This window comes from Papio anubis, chromosome 3 (assembly GCF_008728515.1).
Source record: "Papio anubis isolate 15944 chromosome 3, Panubis1.0, whole genome shotgun sequence".
Taxonomy (NCBI): domain Eukaryota; kingdom Metazoa; phylum Chordata; class Mammalia; order Primates; family Cercopithecidae; genus Papio; species Papio anubis.
In genome coordinates this window covers 126854792-126879277 of record NC_044978.1, presented here as the reverse complement: position 1 = coordinate 126879277, position 24486 = coordinate 126854792, and the positions used below count along the sequence as shown (strand labels likewise).

At 37.9% G+C, this 24486-nt stretch overlaps 1 protein-coding gene across 7 annotated transcripts in view; it reads left to right on the top strand.

Annotated features, from left to right (window-relative positions):
• The window catches only part of LIN54 (lin-54 DREAM MuvB core complex component), an 87970-nt gene extending 64310 nt beyond the window's left edge, over positions 1-23660 (top strand). For all 7 annotated transcript variants that reach the window (XM_009206820.4, XM_009206824.4, XM_009206821.4 and 4 more), the window contains 9 exons: positions 2367-2583; positions 9193-9266; positions 9419-9616; positions 10646-10737; positions 11852-11923; positions 12738-12840; positions 12998-13135; positions 18224-18426; positions 21067-23660. In XM_009206820.4, the coding sequence (XP_009205084.1) occupies positions 2367-2583; positions 9193-9266; positions 9419-9616; positions 10646-10737; positions 11852-11923; positions 12738-12840; positions 12998-13135; positions 18224-18426; positions 21067-21268 (1299 nt within the window). In that variant the 3' untranslated portion in view covers positions 21269-23660. The remainder of the gene's footprint in view (positions 1-2366; positions 2584-9192; positions 9267-9418; positions 9617-10645; positions 10738-11851; positions 11924-12737; positions 12841-12997; positions 13136-18223; positions 18427-21066) is intronic.
• The last annotated feature ends 826 nt before the right edge of the window (positions 23661-24486 follow it).

Genomic DNA, 24486 nt, shown 5'->3' with positions numbered 1-24486 from the left:
CAGACGAATGAGTAAAGAAACTGTAGTATATACATAAAATAAAATATTATTCAGCCTTGAAAAATAAGATCTTGCCATTTGCCACAACATGGATGAATCTGGTGGGCATTATGCTAAGAGAAACAGAAAGAAAAATATTGCATGATCTCACTTATATGTGGAATCTGGAAAAAAAATGGTCAAATATACAGAGATAGAAAATAAAACTGGTTTACTGGGTGGGGGTAGCAGAGGAACCAGGTCAGAGGTTGTAGAATAATAGATATGTAGGATGAACAAGTGTTAATATACAGTGTTAAGACTGTAAGTAACGAAATTGTACAGTATTTGGGATTCCTGCTAAATAAGTAGATTTTAACTGCCCTTGCCACAAAAACAAAATGGAAAACTATGCAAGATGATGGATATATTGATTTGCTTCATTATAGTAACATTGATACACATTTTGCTATATGTATCCCATACATCATGTGATACACCTTAAATATACACAATCAAATGTACTTTTAGAAGAAGAGAAAAATCTATACTAAACAAACTTAGTTAAACCAGTCCCTGTACTATGCCATGCCATAACTACCTCATAATGTGGTTGTTAGATCAGATAGTCTTCTATAGAATTTTTAGTACTATCCTCCATGCATATTAAGTACCCAATAAATGTAACTCTTATGTTTCAAGCACCTTGTTTCCTAATATACTTAGTGTTTTTCCTCCATGTTGAGCAGATATAGTAAGGACTATGTCCTTTGCACTATTGTATGTATTGGTCTTTTAGGTTGCTTGATTTTTCAGTAGCTTCCATATTTATACATTTAATCCTTTTTTTATGCTTTCCATTTTCATTTAATTCACTGCTATGGCTGCTGTTATCTCTTATTTTGAATCTGGTTTTTGCTTATGATAATATGTGAATTATTTTATGCAGAAGTAATGTCTTTTGTAATGTTTCTGAACTAAATGGCATTATTTTTGTTTTCTCCTGGACTTTTATGAAAGTATTTAGAATTCTTGTTTCATAATTATCCATGTAGTGAATACAGATTTCCTCCATCATACATCAGTTGTCTTTTAGCATGAGAGCTTTTTATAGAATAGGTGGGGATGTAATTATTTATAAAATAATGCTATATATCTGGTTAGAGAATCTTTGATCCTTTGCATTGTATGACAGTGTGTTGTACATTGGTTAAACAGCAGTTAGGGACTTGTCAAAAGACTGTTGTGTTCTGCTCTGCCTATGATGTTTCATTTAGCTTTTGGGGAATTCCCATTGCCTTTTGTTGGACTAAAGAAAAGGATTAGTATCAGTCTTTAATTTTTAAAATAATTAAATCATTTTAATCAATTAAAATGATGTGGCTCCCACCCTTTGGGAAGCTGAGGTAGGAGGATTGCTTGAGCCCAGGAGTTAAAGACCAGCCTGGGCAGCAAAGTGAGACCCTGTCTCTACTACCCCATCATCACACACAAATTAACTGGGCATGGTACCTGCAGTCCTACTTGCTCAGGAGGCTGAGGCAGGAGGATGGCTTGAGCCCAGGAGGTCGAGGCTGTAGTGAGCTGTTACTGCACCACTGCACTCCAGCCTGGGTGACAGAATGAGACCCTATGTATATACATACACACACGCACACAGATACACACTTAGGGAATACAAAACTAGTTTCCCTAGACAAACAAAATTGGTAATTTTGGACGGAATTTGGCCTCCTGCCCATATGCTAGTGGGTACTTTTATATCTAGGGAGTATTATGCCTTTCAGAATTTACTAAACTTCGTAAGGGTATCAGGTAGGCTTTTCTTTTGGGAAAATGCAGCACTTTGGGAGGCCAAGGCAGGTGGATCACCTGAGGTCAGGAGTTCAAGACCAGTCTGACCAATATGGTGAAACCCCATCTCTACTAAAAATACAAAACATACAGAACATGGGAATATAAAATTTGTTGTAGTTATTTTGGTGGGTAGCAATAATGACAACTATCTGTATCATCTTTTCTCTATATTGAATATGGGGCTTAATTCTGGGAATTTTAAAATAATTCTTTTCTTATAAATTTTACCTGATAGTAACAAAATTGTGTAAGTACTTGCAAATTAAGTAATAATTTCTTCATAGCAAGTTATCTGAAATGAACTACCAAGGAAGTTAACTACTAGAGATGGAAGGTAGAACTCATTAATTTTTGTTTTATTTCTGTATTTATTACCATTCTTTTCATTTCTCTTTGAACAGGTTGTTCCTTTCAGCAGCTTTTGATGCAATACAGGAGCATACTTTATAACTTGAGCAATTGTTATAAATTAAAAATAGTAGGAAAGTTACATCCCAGATTAATGACAGCCATGTTGTATTGTTTAATAGGCAGTGAAATCAACTGTGCAGACCATCACTGTTGGAGGAGTGAGCACATCACAGTTTAAGACAATTATTCCTCTGGCAACTGCTCCCAATGTCCAGCAGATTCAAGTGCCTGGAAGCAAGTTTCATTATGTCCGACTTGTTACTGCCACATCAGCCAGTAGCTCAACCCAGCCAGTTAGTCAGAATCCCAGTACAAACACTCAGCCTCTTCAGCAAGGTTAGTAACCATTTTTTAAAAACAGTAATTCTTGATTTTAACATGATTAAAGAACATTTGTCCATTTCTTGCTGAAATCCTGATGAAGAGTGGCATTTCAACTGAGTATGAGCCAGTAACTGGTGCAGAAGGCAGTGAAATAGAATGAGAGTTGCGTATAACTGTAGTATTCTTTCTGCTGGAAGTTGGTACACAGTGTGCTGTTATACCAGATAATAGTAATTATTTGTTAATTTGTGGTTAGCCATTTTATTGCTGGTTTTAAAACCTGACATTTATGCCAGTGGGATACACTTAGATGGAACCGAATTATGTATTTTATTTGCTGAACTATAAAGCCCCTTGATAGGGTTTGGGTCAGTTGAAATGACAAATAGGCAAGGTAAATATAAGTAAGAACTTAATGTCACTTTTTACTTATTTTGAATCTATAATTGCTACTAAAATAGTGATTAAAAGGCCAGGCACGGTGGCTCACACCTGTAATCCCAGCACCTTGGGAGGCCGAGGCAGGCGGATCACCTGAGGTCAGGAGTTCAAGACCAGCCTGGCCAATATGGTGAAACCCCCTGTCAACTAAAAATACAAAAATTAGCCAGGTGTGGTGATGTGCGCCTGTAGTCCCAGCTACTCGGGAGGCTGAGACAGGAGAAGTGCTCGAACCCGGGAGGTGGAGGTTGCAGTGAGCCGAGATCATGCCACTGCACTCCAGACAGAGTGAGACTCCATCTCAAAAAAAAAAAAAAGTGATTAAAATGTTTTATTTTGCTTAGTTGTATTTTCCCTAAAGGATATTCCTGTTTGTTGTCCTACTATTTTGTGTTTGTGTTTAACTCTTTTTACCACCTGATATACATCCATAGACACGTAAATGACCTTTTTCATATTTATCTACTTTTCTAAAAATTAAAGGATATGAAAGGATCAGGATAGTTTATAGTTTAGGGCTTACGTGTTTCCTTGTTTTATATTCTAACAATGTCAAGAAGCAGTTGATGGCAATTGAATGATATATTGTTTATCGAAAGTAAGTAGAAGAATTAAAGACTAGTTGGTTACTCTTTTTTATTAAGAGATCAAAGGGTAGGTCAGACGCTGTGGCTCACTCCTGTAATCCCAGCACTTTGGGAGGCCAAGGATCACCTGAGGTCAGGAGTTTGTGGCCAGTCTGGCCAACATGGCGAAACCCCATCTCTACTAAAAATATAAAAATTAGCTGGGTGTGATGTCACATGCCTGTGATCCCAGCTACCCAGGAGTTTGAGGCAGGAGAATCGCTTCAACCTGGGCGGAGGAGGTTGCTGTGAACTGAGATTGCACCACTGCACTCCAGCCTGGGTGACAGAGCGAGACTCCATCTCAAAACAAAACAGAACAAAACAAAACAAAACAGATCAGAGGGTAGTCTGAAGGTCGTGAATTATCTTGATTGATTCTTCACAGTTACAGTTGGAACTCCTTGTTCTACCTTTTTCCCCTTCTTACTGCTATACTTGAGTAGTCTAAAAAAAAAAAAAAAAAAAAAAAGATCAGAGATTTGGAGCTATCTGTTGCCAATAGCTGGTTCACCTGAGGGAACCTATAGAAGAATAAAACCTATTTATTTCTCTTTCAAATTACTGAAGGGAGAAAACAGTAAGCAGTATTTTAGTACATATTCTATTAAATTAGACACAGCAAGCAGTTATATTTTCTAATTCTTTTTAAAACTGATTTTGGAATAAAATCATTATCATAATCTTAGTGAGGGGAAAACTGAAACATCCATATTATTGACTAAGGGAGTCAAATTTTATATTCTCTCAATACTTAGACTTAGCAGGGTACTGAGAGAAGTGCTGTAAGTCCAATCTACTTAGGTAGTACGATGATGATGATGATAGAAAGTGGTCATTAGATACAACTGGTTGTATTTTATGTGTGTGTGTGTATGTGTATAATAGTATGCTGAGAATCCATATAATGGATTAAACCTAATTAATGTTAACATTAATTTATTCATTAGGAAGAGTATGACTTTCATATAAGGAAGATCCAGGGAGAGTGGAGGAATGGGATGGACATTTCAAAATAGAGTATTGGCTGGGCACGGTGGTGCACACCTGTAATCCCAGCACTTGGGGAGGCCGAGGCGGGCGGATCACTTGAGGTTGAGAGTTTGAGAACAGCCTGGCCAACATGGTGAAATCCTGTCTCTGCTAAAAAAATACAAAAATTAGCTGGGCGTGGTGGCGCACACCTGTAATCCCAGCTACTTGGGAGGCTGAGGCAGGAGAATCACTTGAACCTGGGAGGCAGAGGTTGCAGTGAGCTGAGATCGCACCACTACACCCCAGCCTGGGCAACAGAGCAAGACTCTGTCTCAAAAAATAATAATAATAAATAAGTAAAATTCAGTATTGACTGGTGCCTCCATTTCCAGCTTTATATCTGTCTTTCTGCCTGTCTCTACTTCTCTTTTTCTCCTTGCCACCTGGCAATCCCTCACCACTCTTCTGCTTCCCTTCAGGTTCCTTTTTTGCTTTCCACCTTGAACATTGCCTCTCTGTTCTCCCCTATATCTCTCTGCCTTCTTCACCTCACTCTATACCCTCTTCCCACCCAGCCACATACATATACTGCCCATGTTATTTCCCTTATATCCATCTATATTTTTCTGTTTTTGTCTTTCTCTCCTGTCCCATAAAAGATCTGGATATATATAATATATATTATTTCACAGGAATAACAAATGCAATTTTTATTAGAGTTACACTAAATAGTTGCTCTAGTTCATCAAATATATTAATGTCTCTTTATGAAGAATTTACTTAAATGCCAAAGGGGCTTATCTTGTACATTTTTCCCCAAAAGTTGTACAAGAACTAATGTTCAAAGGCTCCACCATGTTAATCACTAGTTCAGTGGTGGGCAGCATAGTAGAAGAACTCAGGAAAGTGCTTGGTTATGCTTTTCAGAATACAGCCTATCATCTCGGTGAGGGAGGAAACCAATTTAAGAAGTTAAAAAGCCTCAAACACTTGCAGGTATGGTTTCTGAAGTTTGGAAGGAGGATATTCTAAAGGATTGTTCAGAGTTCCTGCCAAAGACTAAACACTAAACAATTATGCCAGCCTCTATGAAAACTGAAGTAGTAGTTAGTAATGTGCGCTAAGGTAAGGAGGAGAAGAAATGCAGACAGTTGACTTAGTTATATAACATCCCCTTCCATAGGTATTTTATAGTATTCTGTTTTATGACCACTTGATTTTATATTTTCTACATTCCCCAGGCTTCAGTTAAAACTCAGCATGCAAGTGTCAAACCTATGTAAATTTGAGTTTCTAAGTTTTTTTTACCGGGCCAGGGAGGGTGTGTGTGTGTCTGTGTGTGTGTGACTGTGTGTGCACACACACATTTGTGCATGTGTATGAGGAGAGGGCAGGGATAGTCCCCATTTAATGTGATGGAGGGCAGGTCACTCTCCTTCCCAGTTATTTCTCAGGACCACCAGGATGTTTTTGGATTCCACTGGTCATTGCTCTCACTTCAGAATCACTGCACTGTGCTCATGAACAGCGACTGTCATCTCTCCCAGGAGCAGGCTCTGCTGTGTCCTAAGCGGGAATTCAGGCTCTCTTTTTAATTCCTTCTAGCATTGCTGAGACCAATCTACAATGGTTATTATAACCTTGCTAATGCTTCAGTATAATTGAGGAAAATTCAAACAGAACAGAAACAACTTCAAACTAGGTATCAGATGTCACACTGCTCCAGTATTTCATACAGGAAGAGAGTCATACACTCTTTGTATAACAACCTTACTGAGATGTAATTCACATATACCATAAAGTTCACCCTTTCAAAGCATACAATTGACTGGTTTTTAGTATATTCACAAAATTGTGCGACCATCACCACTAATCATATACTCTCTCTAGACATCTCCTCCTCTCCCTCCTTCCCCCTAGTTTGTCACCTTGCTGCAGTGGCCTGCTGCCTTTTAAATCAGAGTGCCTACTCTAAGATTCTCTTCTAGGACTCTCAGCTTTTTGGTCTTTAGCCATCACCCTTCCAGTCCCCACCAAAAGCAAAAAAAAACAAAAAAACAAAAAAAAAAACCAAAACTGCTGATATCATAGTAGCCTTTCTATCTAAGGAAATTTATTCTTTTTTGTTTTGTTGAGAATTGTCTCAACCTCTCTTTCAGACCAGGCTCTAGGCCTTACTTTTACATCAATGAAACCTGAAGAGATGTCATTTCTATCTTCTTAAATGTCTGCTTTTAACAGTGGAAATGGCAGTAGGCAGTTTTTAAAACTGCACTTCTTGTTGGTCCAAACGTATATGTCTAGTGCCAATGTCTTTCCTGAATTTCATCCCAGTATTTCTCCATGTCAAGTTTCATCCTCCCTTTAAAACAGCTCATTCTTGAGTTTTTAGTTCTAATAACTGTCATTTTCCTGGTCACTTGAAAGCTCTGCAGTGGTTACATTTTCTTCGCTTATACCTACAGTTCCTACCATTCAGTGGTTGGTTGGTAAGTCATGATCCTTTCACCTACACCAGGTCTCCTGCATCTGCTCTCTCTGTTTTATTCCCATTGCTGTCACTCCAGATCAGACCCTCATTTTTGTGCACTCTTCTGACTTGTCTCTTGCAACTCCATTCTGTTTTATGCACTGCTGCCAAATACAATTAATTTTTCTTTATTTCAATATAATTTCTGTATTTAAAAATCCCTAGAAACTTCTCATTGCATACTGAATTAAAAATACAGATTAAATATAGAGTCCTACCCTAACATTCAAGGTCCTCAATAAATGTCTGCAATCTGCCTTTTTGCCTGTGTTTGTCTACGTTAATCCCAGGTATTAGCCAGATGGTTTGTTCATCAACATTTGTGACTATGCTTTGCAGCTTCCCAAGATTAAGCCTCCACTTCTCATGTTTCTGTCTCTGCGTGAAATGCCCTTCTCCAGTCTGTGTGCCCTCCATGCGGCCGGCCTATTGATTGGGGCCCATCTCAGTACTCTGTCCTCCATGTGCTTTTTCTATATTTCCATCCTCTGCAAATTATATATCCTCTTTCCTCTAAACTCCCACAGCTCTTCATGTATCTTCTTTAATAATATTTATCTTGGCCGGGCGCGGTGGCTCACGCCTGTAATCCCAGCACTGTGGGAGGCCAAGGCGGGCGGATCACGAGGTCAGGAGATTGAGATCATCCTGGCTAACACGGTGAAATCCTGTCTCTACTAAAAATACAAAAAAATTAGCTGGGTGTGGTGACAGGTGCCTGTAGTCCCAGCTACTCGGGAGGCTGAGGCAGGAGAATGGCGTGAACCTGGGAGGCGGAGCTTACAGTGAGCCGAGATCATGCCACTGCACTCCAGCCTGGGTGACACAGGGAGACTCCATCTACAAAAAAAAAAAAAAAAAAAAAAAAAAAAACTATATATATTTATATTTATTTGTCTTATTTGGGCACCTGCCTAATCTGCTGAACTAGATTGTAATCTCCCTGACAGCAGAGGTCTAGTGCTTTAGGTTTCCTGAAACAATGTCCACAGTGCCATTTATATAGTAGCAGCAGTTGTAACAACAATGATGGCAGCTAATATTTAGTGAGCATTTACTGTTTGTTGGGCAGTGTTCCGATCAATTTTCATGAATTATCATATACTTAACCCTCATATGCCATAAGGTAGATGCTCCCCATATTGCAGATGAGGATACAGGCAAAGAGAGCTTAAGTGCTTAGAAGACAGCAGAACTGGGATTTTAATGCCCTGGGTCTTATGACTTTAGAGCCCATGTTCTTATCCTTTTTGCTGTGCTGCCTTTTAGTATGTATTCCATAAATATTGAATTACACTGGCTGGGTGCAGTGGCTCACGCCCATAATCCCAGCACTTTGGGTGGCCGAGGCGGGTGGATCACCTGAGGTCAGGAGTTCGAGACCATTCTGGCCAACATGGCAGAACCCAGTCTCTACTAAAAATACAAAAATTAGCCGGATGTGGTGGCGTGCGCCTGTAATTTTAGGTACTTGGGAGGCTGAGGTATGAGAATCGCTCGAACCTGGGAGGCGGAGGTTGCAGTGAGCTGAGATTGCACCACTGCACTCCAGCCTGGGTGATAGACAGAGCGAGTCTCCGTCTCAAAAAAAAAAAAAAAGAGAGAGAAAAAAAAAAAAGACCCAAGAATGACATATTCTGTGGTTTGAATAGAAACAGCAATTAGAAATAGTAGTATAGAGTGCTGTTGTTACTCAAGCTTATAAATGACAGTTCTTTTATTTATACATTTCATTTGACTGGATTAGGTACTGAATGTATAAATCATCTGAATACAGATTGAGGTATTTTCATTTGAATGTCTTGAACCTACAAATATTCCTTCATAAAGTGGATAGACTGTAGTCACCTTAGATATAAGTTCTCTGGTAGATGGGGTAAGCGATTTTGAAAGGTAACTATCCTGATTAAAGATTGCTCAAATTAGGAATCAGATGGAATTCTTTAAGCTCTTTTATGAGAAAAACTTGGGAGAGCTAAGTATTCTTAAGTGTTTTAAATACTATTTTCTGTAAATAACTTGTTCACCCTTTTTTTGTTTTTTAAAAAGCAAAGCCAGTGGTTGTTAATACAACCCCAGTGCGGATGTCAGTTCCAATTGTCTCAGCTCAGGCTGTCAAACAAGTGAGTATCACATAACTTCTTTCTGAGTCTTTCCCAAATAGACGAGTTACTTTTTAAATAGAACGTTAAGATTTAGGTGCAAGAGATTTATACTGAATTGAACAGCTGTAAAATTTATTTTGTGGTCATTGATGTATGTCCCTTCTTTTTAGGTTGTTCCAAAACCAATCAATCCAACTTCACAAATAGTAACTACTAGCCAGCCACAGCAACGGCTTATCATGCCTGCCACACCACTGCCACAGATCCAGCCCAACCTCACTAACCTGCCACCAGGCACTGTCCTGGCACCGGCTCCGGGAACAGGGAATGTGGGTTATGCAGTGCTTCCAGCTCAGTATGTTACTCAGGTATGTGGAAAAAATGAAGTCATTGTATTGCAAAAGTGATAACGGGGTCCAAGATGTCTAGTGCTATCACAGAAACTACTCAAACACATCTAACTCAGTATTGAAGTGGCACTTTCCAAAATCTTAAAATGTTAACCCAAACCTTTAAGTTTATTTCTATGTACCTTTAGCATTTAGAAATATATAACAGAGGTCAGATATACAAGTCAGACAATTTGGAGCTGAGAGCAGCTTGGCAAGAGCACAAGGCTGTGGCGGTATGATAGAAAATAGACTGAAGTTAAAATCGGCAGAGTCCAAATGAATTTAGAAAAGACCGTGGCTGTTACAAAGCTCTTCCTCACACATCAGTTTGATGCCACTGACTTGGAAAATAAGTCCAAGTTTATTTATTGGAAAATAAACTGTGAGATGCATTTCCAGGTGACGTATCTTTAGCGATCTGTCTACTCTTACTGGTCATCTTTAGAATGAAAGACAGGGAAACAAACCCACACGTGTACTTTTTAATGAAATATACTTTGGAATATGTTTTGTGGCTATTGATAAAAAGAATAATGTTCAGTATTTTTGTCATAAGCATTTCTAATGTTTAGAAGTTGGTGTAAAATAGAAACTCAACTATTGTGCCTGTAACTTATTCTCTGTAATTTGTAGTGTGATAAATGATCAATATAGTACCTGTTTTATTTGTAAGTAGGCACATTGCATTTTTCTAGCCAAAACAAGTTATTACAGTACTTCGAGGGCATTCATCTAGAATTTCCTATCATTCTGACATACTTAACTCTTCTGTGAAATACTTTCTTTATATTTGTACTATGTAGTACTATAAAATGTTCACATTATTTTCACCTATAGTATTGGTTTGAGTCTTTAAAAGAGCTCTGTGAAGTATGTGTTTGTATGAAATTCTCCATTGTGTTTTTCTTATTTTAATAGATGAATTTGTATTGCTTACCTTATCATACCTGAGAATATTGTCCGTTTTTGGAAATATGATCTAAAATTAATTTTCTTTACATGTAGCTACAGCAGTCTTCATATGTATCAATAGCAAGCAACTCTACCTTTACTGGAACATCTGGTATCCAGACCCAGGCACGGCTTCCATTCAATGGGTGAGTATTTTGAAAATAGGTACATAAGTTGTTAGATCAGCTTAAATGCAACAATAAATATATATATTCCAAACTACATCCTCTTTGACTTTTTTCCCCTCAAAGCTATGTGAGCATGCCTCTAAAATACTTGTTGAAATATTTCAAACAGAAAAATTACAGAAATAGTCAATTCCCAAATACTCTATTCAGGTTCACCAATTTTGCTACATTGGTTTTATTATTCTCTTTCATTCTGAGTATGTTTCCAAAATGATGATGCTAACTATTTTTTATCTTTATTTTTCGAGACAAGGTCTTGCTCTGTTGCCCGGGCTGGAGTGCAGTGCTGTGATCTCAGCTCACTGCAACCTCCACCTCCCAGGCTCAAGCAATCCTCCTGCTTCAGCCTCCTGAGTAGCTGGAACTGTATGCGCAGGCCACCATGCTCTCCTAATTTTTAAATTTTTTGGTAGCGATGCAGTCTCACTATATTGCCCAGGCTAATCTCCAAGTCGGGCTCAAGTGATCCTCCTGGCTCAGTCTCCCAAAGTGCTGGGATTCCAGGCTTGAGCCACTGCACCTGCCCAACTATTTTAAAAATTATGTTAGGTCCTTGTTTTTTGTTGATGTTTATTTATCTGTTAATTACTGCCTTTGCAATATCAGCTTAGAAGCAGTGCTTAATTACCCGGAATCAGTCCACATCCCACTTCCATTTCCTCCTCCACACACTCCTTTTCCTCACTGCCTTTTTATACTTGAATCCCAAGAGTTTTGAGGCAATCTCAACTTTGTTTTCTTAGAAGGGACAGTGTTTGTGGAGTGTTCTTTAGCAGCTATTGATAACTTCTTTTTAAGAAATTATTCCATATCTTGTCTTTACCTCTTTTCATGTTACAACTTGCCTTTGGACCTAATGTAAACAGAACAACATAGCAAACTTTTTATTTTAGATGGACACATTTAACATTGGTTAAAACTTTATTTCTGGAACGATTTATAGATTGGAGACTTTTCTAATCTTAAATTAGTTTTAGGTCTAATTTTTAAAATTTTAAATTAATTGTAGCAACTAAATTAATTTTAGTTACTATTAATTGATTAAATGTATATATTTTTTCTATCTGTACAGCATAATCCCATCAGAGTCTGCCAGTCGGCCCCGAAAGCCCTGTAATTGTACAAAATCACTGTGTTTGAAATTGTAAGTGTTGTTGCCACTCTTTGCTCATTTAATATAATTAGAAATGCTCTTAAAAGTAAATGGAGTTAACTAAAAATTTTTAACAGACCAAAGCTTGTAAGTCTAAGTAATTTAAATAAACATATAAGTCAATGTTTGCACATATATGGCAGTATAAAAATATTTCATTCATTTTAGAAAGGAATATTAGAGTCCTTACTATACATGAATCACTGGAGTAGGGGTTAGGGACATAGCAGCATGAGACAGACATAGCTTCTGCCCTTAATAATGTTTGATCTTATTCATGACTTTTGTATTTGGTCTACTATGTGAAGAGATGATACTCTAGGTAGTTTTAAAAATCATTGAATGGTTAATTTGCTTATTAGCATTATAAAGATTTGACATGAACTAGTTAAATGAAAAGCATTAGTCTTATTGGGGCATAGAATCCAAAGAAGTACTACTATAACTCAAATGAGCCAGCTCAACTATTAGAATATAGCCAGTGTTCTTCCTTTTTCAGAATTGTGAAATGCCTGACTTTGGGGGCACATAAAATTATATAGCTCTTGTGCGATAGCTGTTACTGGTTGGACTAAGTTTTTTAGGTCAAAATTCTAGGACTTGGTGATTTAAACTTTGAGCCTTAGTATGCGGTTGACAATATATGTTGTTAACTCTTCAACTGGGTAGCTGAGTAGATTTCTGAAATGATTTACCACATATGTAGTACATGTACAATATATATATAATGTATGCATATATAATCAGGTAATTAGTAGTTTTCCTTAATAATGACTTTTTACTTATACTGACTTTTACCTTTCAGATATTGTGATTGCTTTGCAAATGGTGAATTTTGCAACAACTGCAATTGTACTAATTGTTATAACAATTTGGAACATGAAAATGAAAGGCAAAAAGCAATAAAGGTGATTATTTTTTATTTCATTTAACTGACAGAAATATCCAGTTTCACCAATTTTTTAAATAACTCAGTTGTCTTGCAAAGAAACATTTCAATTCCTTTTGCAGTGTTTAAATTTCATCTACTGTGATTTAACTCTGATATTTGATCTGTTTTGCTAGGCATGCCTTGACAGAAATCCAGAAGCCTTTAAGCCTAAGATTGGGAAAGGAAAGGAGGGAGAATCTGATCGACGTCATAGCAAAGGATGTAATTGCAAACGATCAGGATGTCTTAAAAACTACTGTGAATGCTATGAGGTGAGATGCTGGGTGGTGAAAATAATATCTTTTAAGATATTTTAGAAAGGACATACTACAAAAATTTACTTGAAAATTGGGAAATCACCTTGCTATTGCAGTTTGAATATATGCGCAGTTGGCACAGAGGCCCTTGTTTGAGGAGATATGAGGCAGGCTTTCGAGCCTCCTTAGCAGGGCTTCGGAGGAATACCTTGGGTTTACTGTTACAGCCTGGGGTCTTATTGGGTGATTTACCATAACTTCTTGGCCATTATGCCCAGAAATATGCATGCAGATCAGAACACCAATATACTGATTTTCAATAAAAATAATAGTATCAAAGTGGATTGGAAACTCTCCAGCAGTGATTCTCACCTGAGGTGCAGTTCTTATTGTTCTTCACAGGCTTCTTAGAAATATATGGCCGGGCACGGTGGCTCACACCTGTAATCCCAGCACTTTGGGAGGCAGAGGCGGGCAGATCACTTGAGGTCAGGAGTTCGAGACCAGCCTGGCCAACATGGTGAAACCCCGTCTGTACTAAAATACAAAAATTAGCTGGGCATGGTGGCGGGCGCCTGTAATCCCAGCTACTCAGGAGGCTGAGGCACGAGAATCGCTTGAACCCGGGAGGTGGAGGCTGCAGTGAGCCGAGATCATGTCACTGCACTCTAACATGGGCAACAGAGCAAGACTCTGTCTCAGATAGATAGATAGATAGACAGACAGACAGACAGACAGACAGACACAAACAAAATAGCCTGCATCCCACGGTACAGTCTGGAAATTAAAGGATTATCTTGACCAAAATGCTGGTTATGCCCACTCGAAAAGCACACTGCTCTGTGGAAAACCAAAGTTTGCTTTGTGAGCATAAAAATAGGAAAGGGGGATCTGGCACATTGCCGGATGAGGTTACTGGTCACGGCAGGCGATTGTCTCCATTTTCACCGTTTTGTTGTTCCACTGAGCTGGTTCTTTTTACTTCTGGGTCAGGCATCTTCTCTGGAAGATGTAGTTGAAACTCTGCTTTGACAAAAGGCATGTAAATCTTCCCCTTCTTGCTTTAGACACAGTTCTATATAGTTTTATTTTAGAAGCTTATGTGTAACAATCTAGTGATTGAGATTAACCCTAGATTACCATAATTGGTTTCTAGGTATGCCTGAAACTTTACTGACAGTGTTTTGGGTGGTTGTGTTATTCCTGTTCTTGGCTCTTCTCATACTCTCATATATTTCCATTCTTTCTTATTCTCAAGAGAGAATTAATTAATTAGTTTATTTATTTATTGGCAGAAAGCCTAGCTTTGCACTTGCTGAAGGTCTGCCCTGCCACAGGAGCATGTCCTCCAGTTCAATGCCCTCTCCTATGCAGCATGTGTCACATGAAAGATTTTGTGTATTGCATTTGCTGTGAATGCAAATGAATTCTTTCCTAATCTACTTATTTACAAAGTCAAATACTACTCTCAGGAAGTAAAGTAGGAGAGTAACATCTTGTTAGTTCTGCAGATGATCTGAATGAAAATTGCATAGAGAGACAAGTTTTTTGTTGTTGTTGTTTTTTTGCGATGGAGTCTCGCCCTGTCGCCCAGGCTGGAGTACAGTGGTGCGATCTTGGCTCACTGTAATCTCCGCCTCCTGGGTTCAAGTGATTCTCCTGCCTCAGCTTCCCAAGTAGCTGGGATTACTGGCGCCTGCCACCATGCCCAGGTAAGTTTTGTATTTTTTTTTTTTTTTTTTTTAAATAGAGACAGGGTTTCACCACGTTGGCCAGGTTGGTCTCGAACTCAAGTGATCTACCCACTCATCAGCCTCCCAAAGTGTTGGGATTACAGGCGTAAGCCACCGTCACAACTTGATTTTTTAAACTGTCTTAAGGAACATCTCCAAATCCAACAAGCCAGTTTCATCCAGTGTTGGAATCTTTTTTAGTCTTTCTTCTTTTGAATACCTGATGAAATAGCTAGCTTGCGTTTAGAAGCCATACAAAAGTTGTCATGAATATGTATGTAAAAATTAACACTTTTTTTTTTTTTTTTTTTTTGAGCCGGTGTCTCACTCTGTTGCCAAGGCTGAAGTGCAGTGGTGCGATCTCGGTTCACTGCAAGCTCCGCCTCCTGGGTTCACACCATTCTCCTGCCTCAGCCTCCCGAGTAGCTGGGACTACAGGCACCCGCCACCACGCCTGGCTAATGTTTTTGTATTTTTTAGTAGAAACGGGGCTTCACCGTGTTAGCCAGGATGGTCTTGATCTCCTGACCTTGTAATCCGGCCGCCTCGGCCTCCCAAAGTGCTGGGATTACAGGCGTCAGCCACTGCACCTGGCCAACATTTCTTTTGAGAACGTGGAAATTTATGTAAAGTTGGATCAGAAGGGCAAAGTGACCCTTTCATGTATATGGCATTGAATAATCAATACATGCTGGGCATATGAAATTCAGACATATATGAACTAACCATTTAATTGAACTGGTTAACAAATCTGTGAATTAATAGAAGTAGAAAAGGTACTGGACTGGTTGAAAAGCTGGAATAGAGAGCCCTGCCCTACCTATTCTAATGAAGTTTTGTCAGGACAGATACACTGTCTAGTAACAAATTTATCATTCCAAAAGTTATGTACCAAAAAATGGAGAAACTTAGAATATACTGAACTATGAATAGCAGCGGCTAATTGGCTGTAAATTAGCTGTGGGCTTATCTGACATTTTGTGTTGAATTGTTCTTTTGACACCTTTTTCTTCAGCTGAATTGGCTTTTTAATCCCGTTGGTTTGCATCTGGACAACACATTCATGTTTCCTTTCAATGCCTATAGGCTTGCTGATTGGATGAATGGCTACCCACCTTATTTCATGGTTGTGTCTTTTCTTGTGACCTTTTTCCTCCCGTCCACGTCTTTTTTTTTTTTTTTTTTTGTACAGGGGAAGTTAAATTAGCCAAGCTAAGTGTCATTGTAATTTCTCCATCCTGAGCTCCGGTTAGACACTATTAATGTCTTTCTTATGGTTCTTAAAATATAAAGAGAATTAAAAAAAAAAAAAAAATATATATATATATATATATATAATCTAAATTACCATTATTGGTATGTTTTCCCCACTCTGAGGTCAGGAATTTTCTCTCTTCATCACTAGATGCTTATTAAGTATTGCTTTAGTTAGATTACTAGTCAGGCTCACAGTAACCCAGTTAACACAAACTTATATCCATTTATTCCTTTGGTAAATGGAATTTATTGGTGTCTTATAAGAAAGGAGCAGAGTAAATGTGTTTATAATGCAGTCCATTTATCTTACTAGGTGGTATAGAGAGAAAGGACAGTTTTATTTATTTATATAGACATGGGTTCACTGAAGAAAATGCAGCTAACAAAAACATACTCAAATTCATTAGAAATCAGGGAAATATAAATTAAAGAACAGTGAAATCTCACTTTATCACCCACACCATCAGATTATAAATTTTTTTTTTTTTTTTTTTTTTTTTGAGACGGAGTTTCATTCTTGTTGCCCAGGCTGGAGTGCAGTGGCGTGATCTCGGCTCACCACAACCTCCACACCTCCAGGGTTCAAGCGATTCTCCTGCCTCAGCCTCCCGAGTAGCTGAGATTACAGGCATGTGCCACTGGCTAATTTTTTTTTCTCTTTAGTAGAGACGGGGTTTCTCCATGTTGGTCAGGCTGGTCTTGAACTCCCGACCTCAGGTGATCCTCCCACCTCAGCCTCCCAAAGTGCTGGGATTACAGGCATGAGCCACCGTGCCTGGCATAAAATGTTAAAAGGAATTATAATATCCATTGTTGGAGGGAATGTGGGAAATCCTTCCTTTACACGTCGCTGATGAGATGTGAGGTATTACAGCCGTTTGAAAAAGCAATCTGGCCGGGCACGGTGGCTCACACCTGTAATCCCAGCACTTTGGGAGGCCAAGGCAGGCGGATCACTAGGTCAGGAGATCGAGACCATCCTGGCTAACACAGTGAAACCCCTCTCTACTAAAAATGCAAAAAATTAGCTGGGCGTGGCGGTGGGAGCCTGTAGTCCCAGCTACTTGGGAGGCTGAGGCAGGAGAATGGTGTGAACCCAGGAGGCGGAGCTTGCAGTGAGCTGAGATCGTGTCACTGCACTCCAGCCTGGGTGACTGAGCGAGACTCCGTCTCAAAAAAGAAAAAAAATTAAAATACACGACCTGTTATCCAGTGAGCCCAATTCTAGAAATCTAACTCAGATAAATAAAAAGGCATAATGTATACCAAAAAAAATACTCTTTATGCATCATTTGTGGTACCCAAGAACTGGAAACAAAAATAAACACCCATCAACAGGGAAAATGAAAGGCCAAAAAAATAGACACATCATACCAGGGATTTACACTTAGCCATTAAATACAATGAATTCAAGCTATGCCAGATGACTTTGGAGGGATTCCATGAGTTGTAGTATAAGAAAAGCAAGATGCAGAAAAGCAGGTATATGATTTTGAAAAACTAAAAAGTGAAAGTTCTGTATTTGTGTATATACATAAGGTCTACGGTTTTATATAAATATATGACATTTTTACATGAAAATATATATTTATATAAAATGTAAAACACACCCTAGTTTCATATGGGTTATTGAAGGGTTTTGGGAATCTGAAGTCCCTCCCGAACTCCCTCTTCAGATTAAAATAGCATCCATGAAATCCCTTTAATATGAAATTATATACATATGCATAAATGGGAGGTCATCTACATGTTAGTGATGATTTGATTGAGGTGGCTGGATTCTGGATGACCCTTATTTTTGATATTTTAATGTATCATTCATGTTATGAAAAACATGTGTTATTCATATCTGAGGAAAATCTATATCCATAGTGGGGGGAAACTGACATGGAAGGACACAGCCACAAATGTTATACAGCCACTGTCAGACTTAAGAATACCTAACCTAGCTAGCCACATGTGTAGTTACTGTTTGTCAGCCAGAGATGCTTCCATCTAATCTTATTATCAGTTGACCAGGTAATGCTATTAGCTGTTGATTTGATCATGGCATCTACTTCCAGTAATGTATTTTGGTTTTGATTTGGAAACTTTTCTTTTGTAAATCTTTTAGGCAAAAATAATGTGTTCCTCAATATGCAAATGTATTGGCTGTAAGAATTTTGAAGAAAGCCCGGAAAGGAAGACATTGATGCATTTGGCAGATGCAGCTGAAGTAAGGGTACAGCAACAAACAGCAGCCAAGACGAAGTTATCCTCTCAAATTTCAGACTTGCTTACTAGGCCAACACCAGCTTTAAATAGTGGAGGCGGAAAGTAAGTCAGTATTTTAATCTTTTTATAGTATTTCCCAAATACTCACTTTTGATAAAGTTTCTTTTCAGGGGGCAAAGTTGAGTTTATACTTTTGGTTGTTGCAAACCTGATTTTTGCATTTTCTTTCCATCTTTAGTTACTTGTAAAGGAATTTAAAGGTAACAGAAGCCACTGTCAGATTATTGGGCAGTTCGAAAATGCACAGTAATGATTTAGTCCACTGTGCTTAATTCCTACTAAGATGAGGTAATTATGTAATTTGAGGAATCCCAAAGAAAACCAGATGTTTCATATGTCTCGCTGAACGTGTAATTATTTATGCTTTTGCATTTTCTTACCTTCTCTTGCCTCTTCCATTTCTTGGAGCAGTTTTCCCATCCTATTGGGCCACCCATCACACTGTAATAGTGCAGCTCCTTATTGTTATCTCTTATCTGCTGAGTTCTGGAGTAGAAAAGCTTGACCTCTAAAGTCAGGTAGACTTGAGTTTATACTATCTGTGCTGCTTAGTAGTTTGTGAATTTCTTTGAGCCTCAGTTTTCTTGTCCTTAAAATAGCCTATACCGGGTGGCTGTGAGAAATAAGGCATGTCTGTAATATCTCCAGTGTCTGTCAAGACCTGATAAAACATAGTTTGTGATTTGGACTGGACTGGTATTAGAAAGTTTGTTAGAGGTTAATTTGAGGAATTATTAAATGGAATGCACCTTGCAAATGGCATATGATTTAAAATGCCTAAGTAGGCCAGGCACGGTGACTCACGCCTATAATCCTTGCACTTTGGGAGGCCGCGGTGGGCGCATCACCTGAGGTCAAGGGTTTGAGACCAGCCTGGCCAACATGGTGAAACCCCATCTCTACTAAAAATACAAAAAGTTAGCTGAGTGTGTGGTGCACGCTTGTAATCCCAGCTACTTGGGAGGCTAACACAGGAGAATCGCTTGGGCCCGGGAGGCAGAGGTTGCAGTGAGCCGAGATCGCACAATTGCACTCCAGACTAGGCAATGAGAACAAAACTCCATCTCAAAAATAAAATGCCTAAGTTGAAAAGGAGATCCAGTGCTTATAAAAATAAGGGCTTTTTTTTTTTTTTTTTTTTTTACAAACATTTAAGATACTAGTTTTTTGTTTTGTTTTTTTCTGTTTTCTTTTTGAGAGATAGTCTCACTCTGTTGCCCAGGCTGGTGTGCAGTGTCATGATCTCAGCTCAGTGCAACTCCGCCTCCTGGGTTTAAGCAATTCTCCTGCCTCAGCCTCCTAAGTAGCTGGGAATTCAGGCATACACCACCACGCCCAGCTAATTTTATGTATTTTTAGTAGAGATGAAGTCTGTGTTGGCCAGCCTGGTCTTGAATACCTGACCTCAGGTGATCTGTCCATCTCAGCTTCCCAAAGTGCTGGGATTACAGGAGTGAGCCACTGCACCTGGCCTTAAGATATTAAGTCTCAATAACTCTTATGACTGGAATATAAGCAGCAAATAGTTTTTGACTGAATAAAGTGGAAATGGTCAGACACCTTAATGAGGCTTATAACCTGGGATTCTGGTCTTTAGAGTACTGAATATAATCTCCACGTGGAGATTAAAGATACTGCCACAGTAAAATATTTATAGTTTTTTTAAATTGGGAAGATGTTTATGATATGAAAACAAAATTATAAAATTATACATTATAATCAAAACTACGTATTAAAAACTTGTATAAAAAAAGTTATGCTAGCATGTTAACAAGCTTGTTTCAAGTGACCAAAACCTTAAATTAATATTTTCTAGTTTAAAATGCTGGTTTGTATGTTAAAGATTCCTATACAGCTGCATGGCAGCCTGAATTCTCAATTACCCTTTCTTGCCATAGTGAGCTTTAATTTCAGACTTCATCGTTTAGTATACTTGTTAGTGACCGCTTACTCACAGGTTGTTGAGTTCGTGGTTAGATTATGTTGCTTGACTTAATCTGTCACAGGCTTTAAGACCTGAGTTGGCTGCAAATATAGCAAGCCTCACGATGGGCTGCTCCAATTTAATACTCAGTAGCTCAGGTCTTCATGAATGCAACTCTGTGTAGAACGGCATTTGGTTTCCCCATTTTGTTTTGTTGTGATAGAACAATGCAGAATTTTGGAATGTTTTCTACAAACAGTATCAGTGACTATGGTAAAGTGCTTTATTTTTCATTTTGCTCAAGAGATAGTGCTGTCAATTCCCAATATTATTCATTTAGCAACTATACATGTAGTGTCTCTATGTCATGCACTATTCTAGGCACTGGAGCAACAGCAGTAAATAAAAATTGAACTTTTGGAGCGTACATTCATGATTTGGGAGGATTTTAGTTAAATTCTAGTCTTCATGTAGACTATTATCTTTTAGTTAACCACATAACCTTGCCTAGGTAGTAAGTCATGTGTTTTATATGTTAAATTTTCTGAACAATATTCTTACAGTATGTGAATAATAAAACCAAATCTAACTTTTTAAAGCCCTTTTTAGGATGTGCTTGTGCTCACTGTGTCAATTGTGATGCTCATCCTGCTGGTGAATTGTGAAAGTGTCAGTAGAGATTTCCAGATGAAAGAATGTATCCACTTTTGCTGTTATTTAACACCACCATCATCTTTCTCTTTCAAAAATCATTTCAGATTGCCATTTACATTTGTAACTAAGGAAGTAGCTGAAGCCACATGTAATTGCCTCCTTGCCCAGGCAGAGCAGGCAGACAAGAAGGGAAAATCAAAGGCAGCAGCGGAACGGATGATACTCGAGGAATTCGGACGATGTTTGATGAGTGTCATCAACTCTGCAGGAAAGGCAAAAAGTGACCCTTGTGCCATGAATTGCTAACTCTTGCACAAAAGACTGATAAATGGAACTGTACAGAAAATTTAAGGTGCAGGGACACTTGATTTTCTGCAAGAAAAACAATTACTGTATTTTAATTCAGTCCTTGTTTTAAAAGACCTGAAATTATAATACTGAAGAGGAAGAAATTTTAAATGAGGAAATTAGTACATTTTAAATCTTAGTTAAATCTGCTTATGCCCCTTCTAAATTGAATTTTTCTTTATTATATAGATTTTTAAATTTGCTTGGGTTTCTTAAGAATTAGATGTTCTCTTTCTGATACCTTTAACAAAAAATGTTTATAAATTCATATAATTTATAATGTATGGTGTTGTATGACTTTGTTAGTAGAAAAGCCAAAGCAGCAATGGTTAGCACCCATTCTTTGGGACTTGATCTAGAATATATGCAGACAGAATGTTACATAAACAAGTTCTTATGAAACACATTCAAATGACATTTTGTATTTAGAATAGGACTATCTTTTAAAGAAAAATCAGCCTTTCTGGGCAGATTCTGGAATAATATCCTGTTGTCACTTTGGGAATGTCAGAAGGGGAAATAATCCCCAGGCACACTTTAAAAAATTTTTAAAGTTATTTAAAAAAAAACATATAAAATATTAAAGGACAGTAAATAATTCTCAGAGGATGGACAATGTGTTTCTGTCATAAGGAATGGCTAACAGATGCTCTGGGCTGTCTCCCTTTTCTTTCAAAGAGGTGGTATGTATTTGAAGAAATAAATTGTCAAAGTGATTACTGGGTACTACTAAAATGATAGGTGGATATAAATAGAAGTAAACATATTATGTAGTGATAATATAGAACCTAACATAGTAATCAAGTATAAAATTTGGCATGGGTGGAGAAACAAAGACTAGGGAAGCTACAAAAGATGAATTTAGAGAAGTTTTCATCTATACAATCAGTCATTTTTATAGACTTTTTTTTTTTTTTTTTTTTTGAGACAGAGTCTCACTGTGTAGCCCAGGCTGGAGTGCAATAGTGCGATCTCAGCTCACTGCAACCCTGCCTCCCGGGTTCAAGCGATTCTTCTGCCTCAGCCTCCCGAGTAGCTGGGACTACAGGCACCCGCCAGCATGCCCGGCTAATTTTTTGTATTTTTAGTAGAGACGGGGTTTCACCGTGTTAGCCAGGATGGTCTCAATCTCCTGACCTCGCAATCCGCCCGCCTCGGCCTCCTAAAGTGCTGGGATTACAGGCGTGAGCCACCATGCCCGGCCCTTTTTATAGATTTTGGAACTAAGAGGTTTCAGATCAATTCACAACTCTTACTTGATTTGCAGAAATGGGCCTGCTAACAAAATTTTCAAAATTGCAGTGGGATTTCTTTTTATAAGGGAAGTTTAATATGACATTATTTTCAGCCAGTGATTTGGAAGGTCTGTTTTCCTATAATTACTAAAATAACCTAAATCATTTTCAGTAATTCAAAAACTATGAATTTAAGAGCCTGTTGTAACAGGACTCTTGATTTTATGACAAGAAAAAACCATGTTGGAATTCAGGCATTTTGTTAGGTACCTTAATTGTCAGTAATTAGTATATGATTATTGCATTTCCTACAAGGACTCTATAGTTGTATGTATTAAGTGTGTATATATGTTCATATGAACACACAAGATATAGGCAATAGAAATTAAGTAATCTAAAAGAGGATTCCGTTATTCACTAAAGTATCTTCCTTTTAAATTTGGATTTATAAAATCATAGTGCAGTAACTTTAAATGTAGATAGTGCAAACATTCTTAGCACCTCAATCTAGTATGTTTAATTAAAATTTGTATAAATGTAAATTAGTGTAAGAGGGTAAAATAATCAAGTTATTTTTCAAAAGACTGCAATAAGTTTTTGGTCTAAACTTAAACTTTGTTCATTTTGTACATACTCTGTGTTAATTCTAATTGCACCTTTGTGATGTGTATTTATATACAGTGTGCAGAAAATGTTCGTGAAATTTTGATTACAATTGTAGATTATGTATGATGGCATTGCTTACGAATGTTTTGCTTGTAAAAAAATTTCAAGGTGCAATCAAATGCTACTAGTTTTTCTGATTTTCAAAAATCTATCTAAAATATTAAGCCTTTTCCTTCCTGTGTAGTACTTACTAAACAACTTTTTGTATTCAGGCATTTGCATCAAATTGCTGAACAAGATGAACAGCCACATTAATTCAGTGATTTTAAAAGACTATTTGGGGAGGGTTGGGTATATAATTTTTTAGCTCTATTTACATCCCAAAGTAGAAAGATTAAATTTATATTTACTAGAGCTATTCAAAGAATACACTTTTCTATATTGTAAAAACAGGACAGCAAAGTAAATCATACAGAAAATAAACATTTATACTATTCTGTAAAAAAAAAGGTTTTGCATTTTTTCTTTAGTTTAATAACACCACTTTAACCATTTAATATGCAAGAAACCTTTTAAATTATCTGAAGTAAATTTGACATTACTTCTGAAAACACACAACTAAAATATTCTACCATTTTGCTCAGTTATTACTAACATAAATTGCTTTGAAATGAGAATATGTCTTCTCTTTCTTCCCTACTGTTTAACAACAGAAATTCAGCTGGGCATGGTGGCTCACGCCTGTAATCCCAGCACTTTGGGAGGCCAAGGCGGGTGAATCACTTGAGTCCAGGAGTTCTAGACCAGCCTGGGCAACATGGTGAAACTCTGTCTCTACTAAAAATACAAAAAATTAACTGGGTGTGGTGGCACACGCCTGTAGTCCCTGCTAATTGGGAGGCTGAGGTGGGAGGATCACCTGAGCCTGGGGAGGGTGAGGCTGTAGTGAGTCAAAATTATACCGCTGTACTCTAGCCTAGCAATCAGAGCGAGACCTTGTCTCAAAAACAAAAACAAAAATACCCAGGAAATCAATCTACTCTGTCTTTTAATGTGAGATGTTCTTATGATAGCCATCTTTCTCAGTTTCCTTTTTTCTGAAGCACTAAACACAACCTGTAGGTCTTATCTCTGGGGTCTGGGAAACAGAACCTTAATGTTACAGGTACAGGTACAAAAGCAAACAGAGTGATTGGGGAGGTGGGAAGGACATACTCCTTAGTTCCCCATTTTCTGGTAGTGGACAACTGACATTTTTTCAATCTTATGTAAAATGTGAATAAAAATACTTTTAGAAAAGTTATCTATTTTTATTGTTCTGTAACACAAATAGTT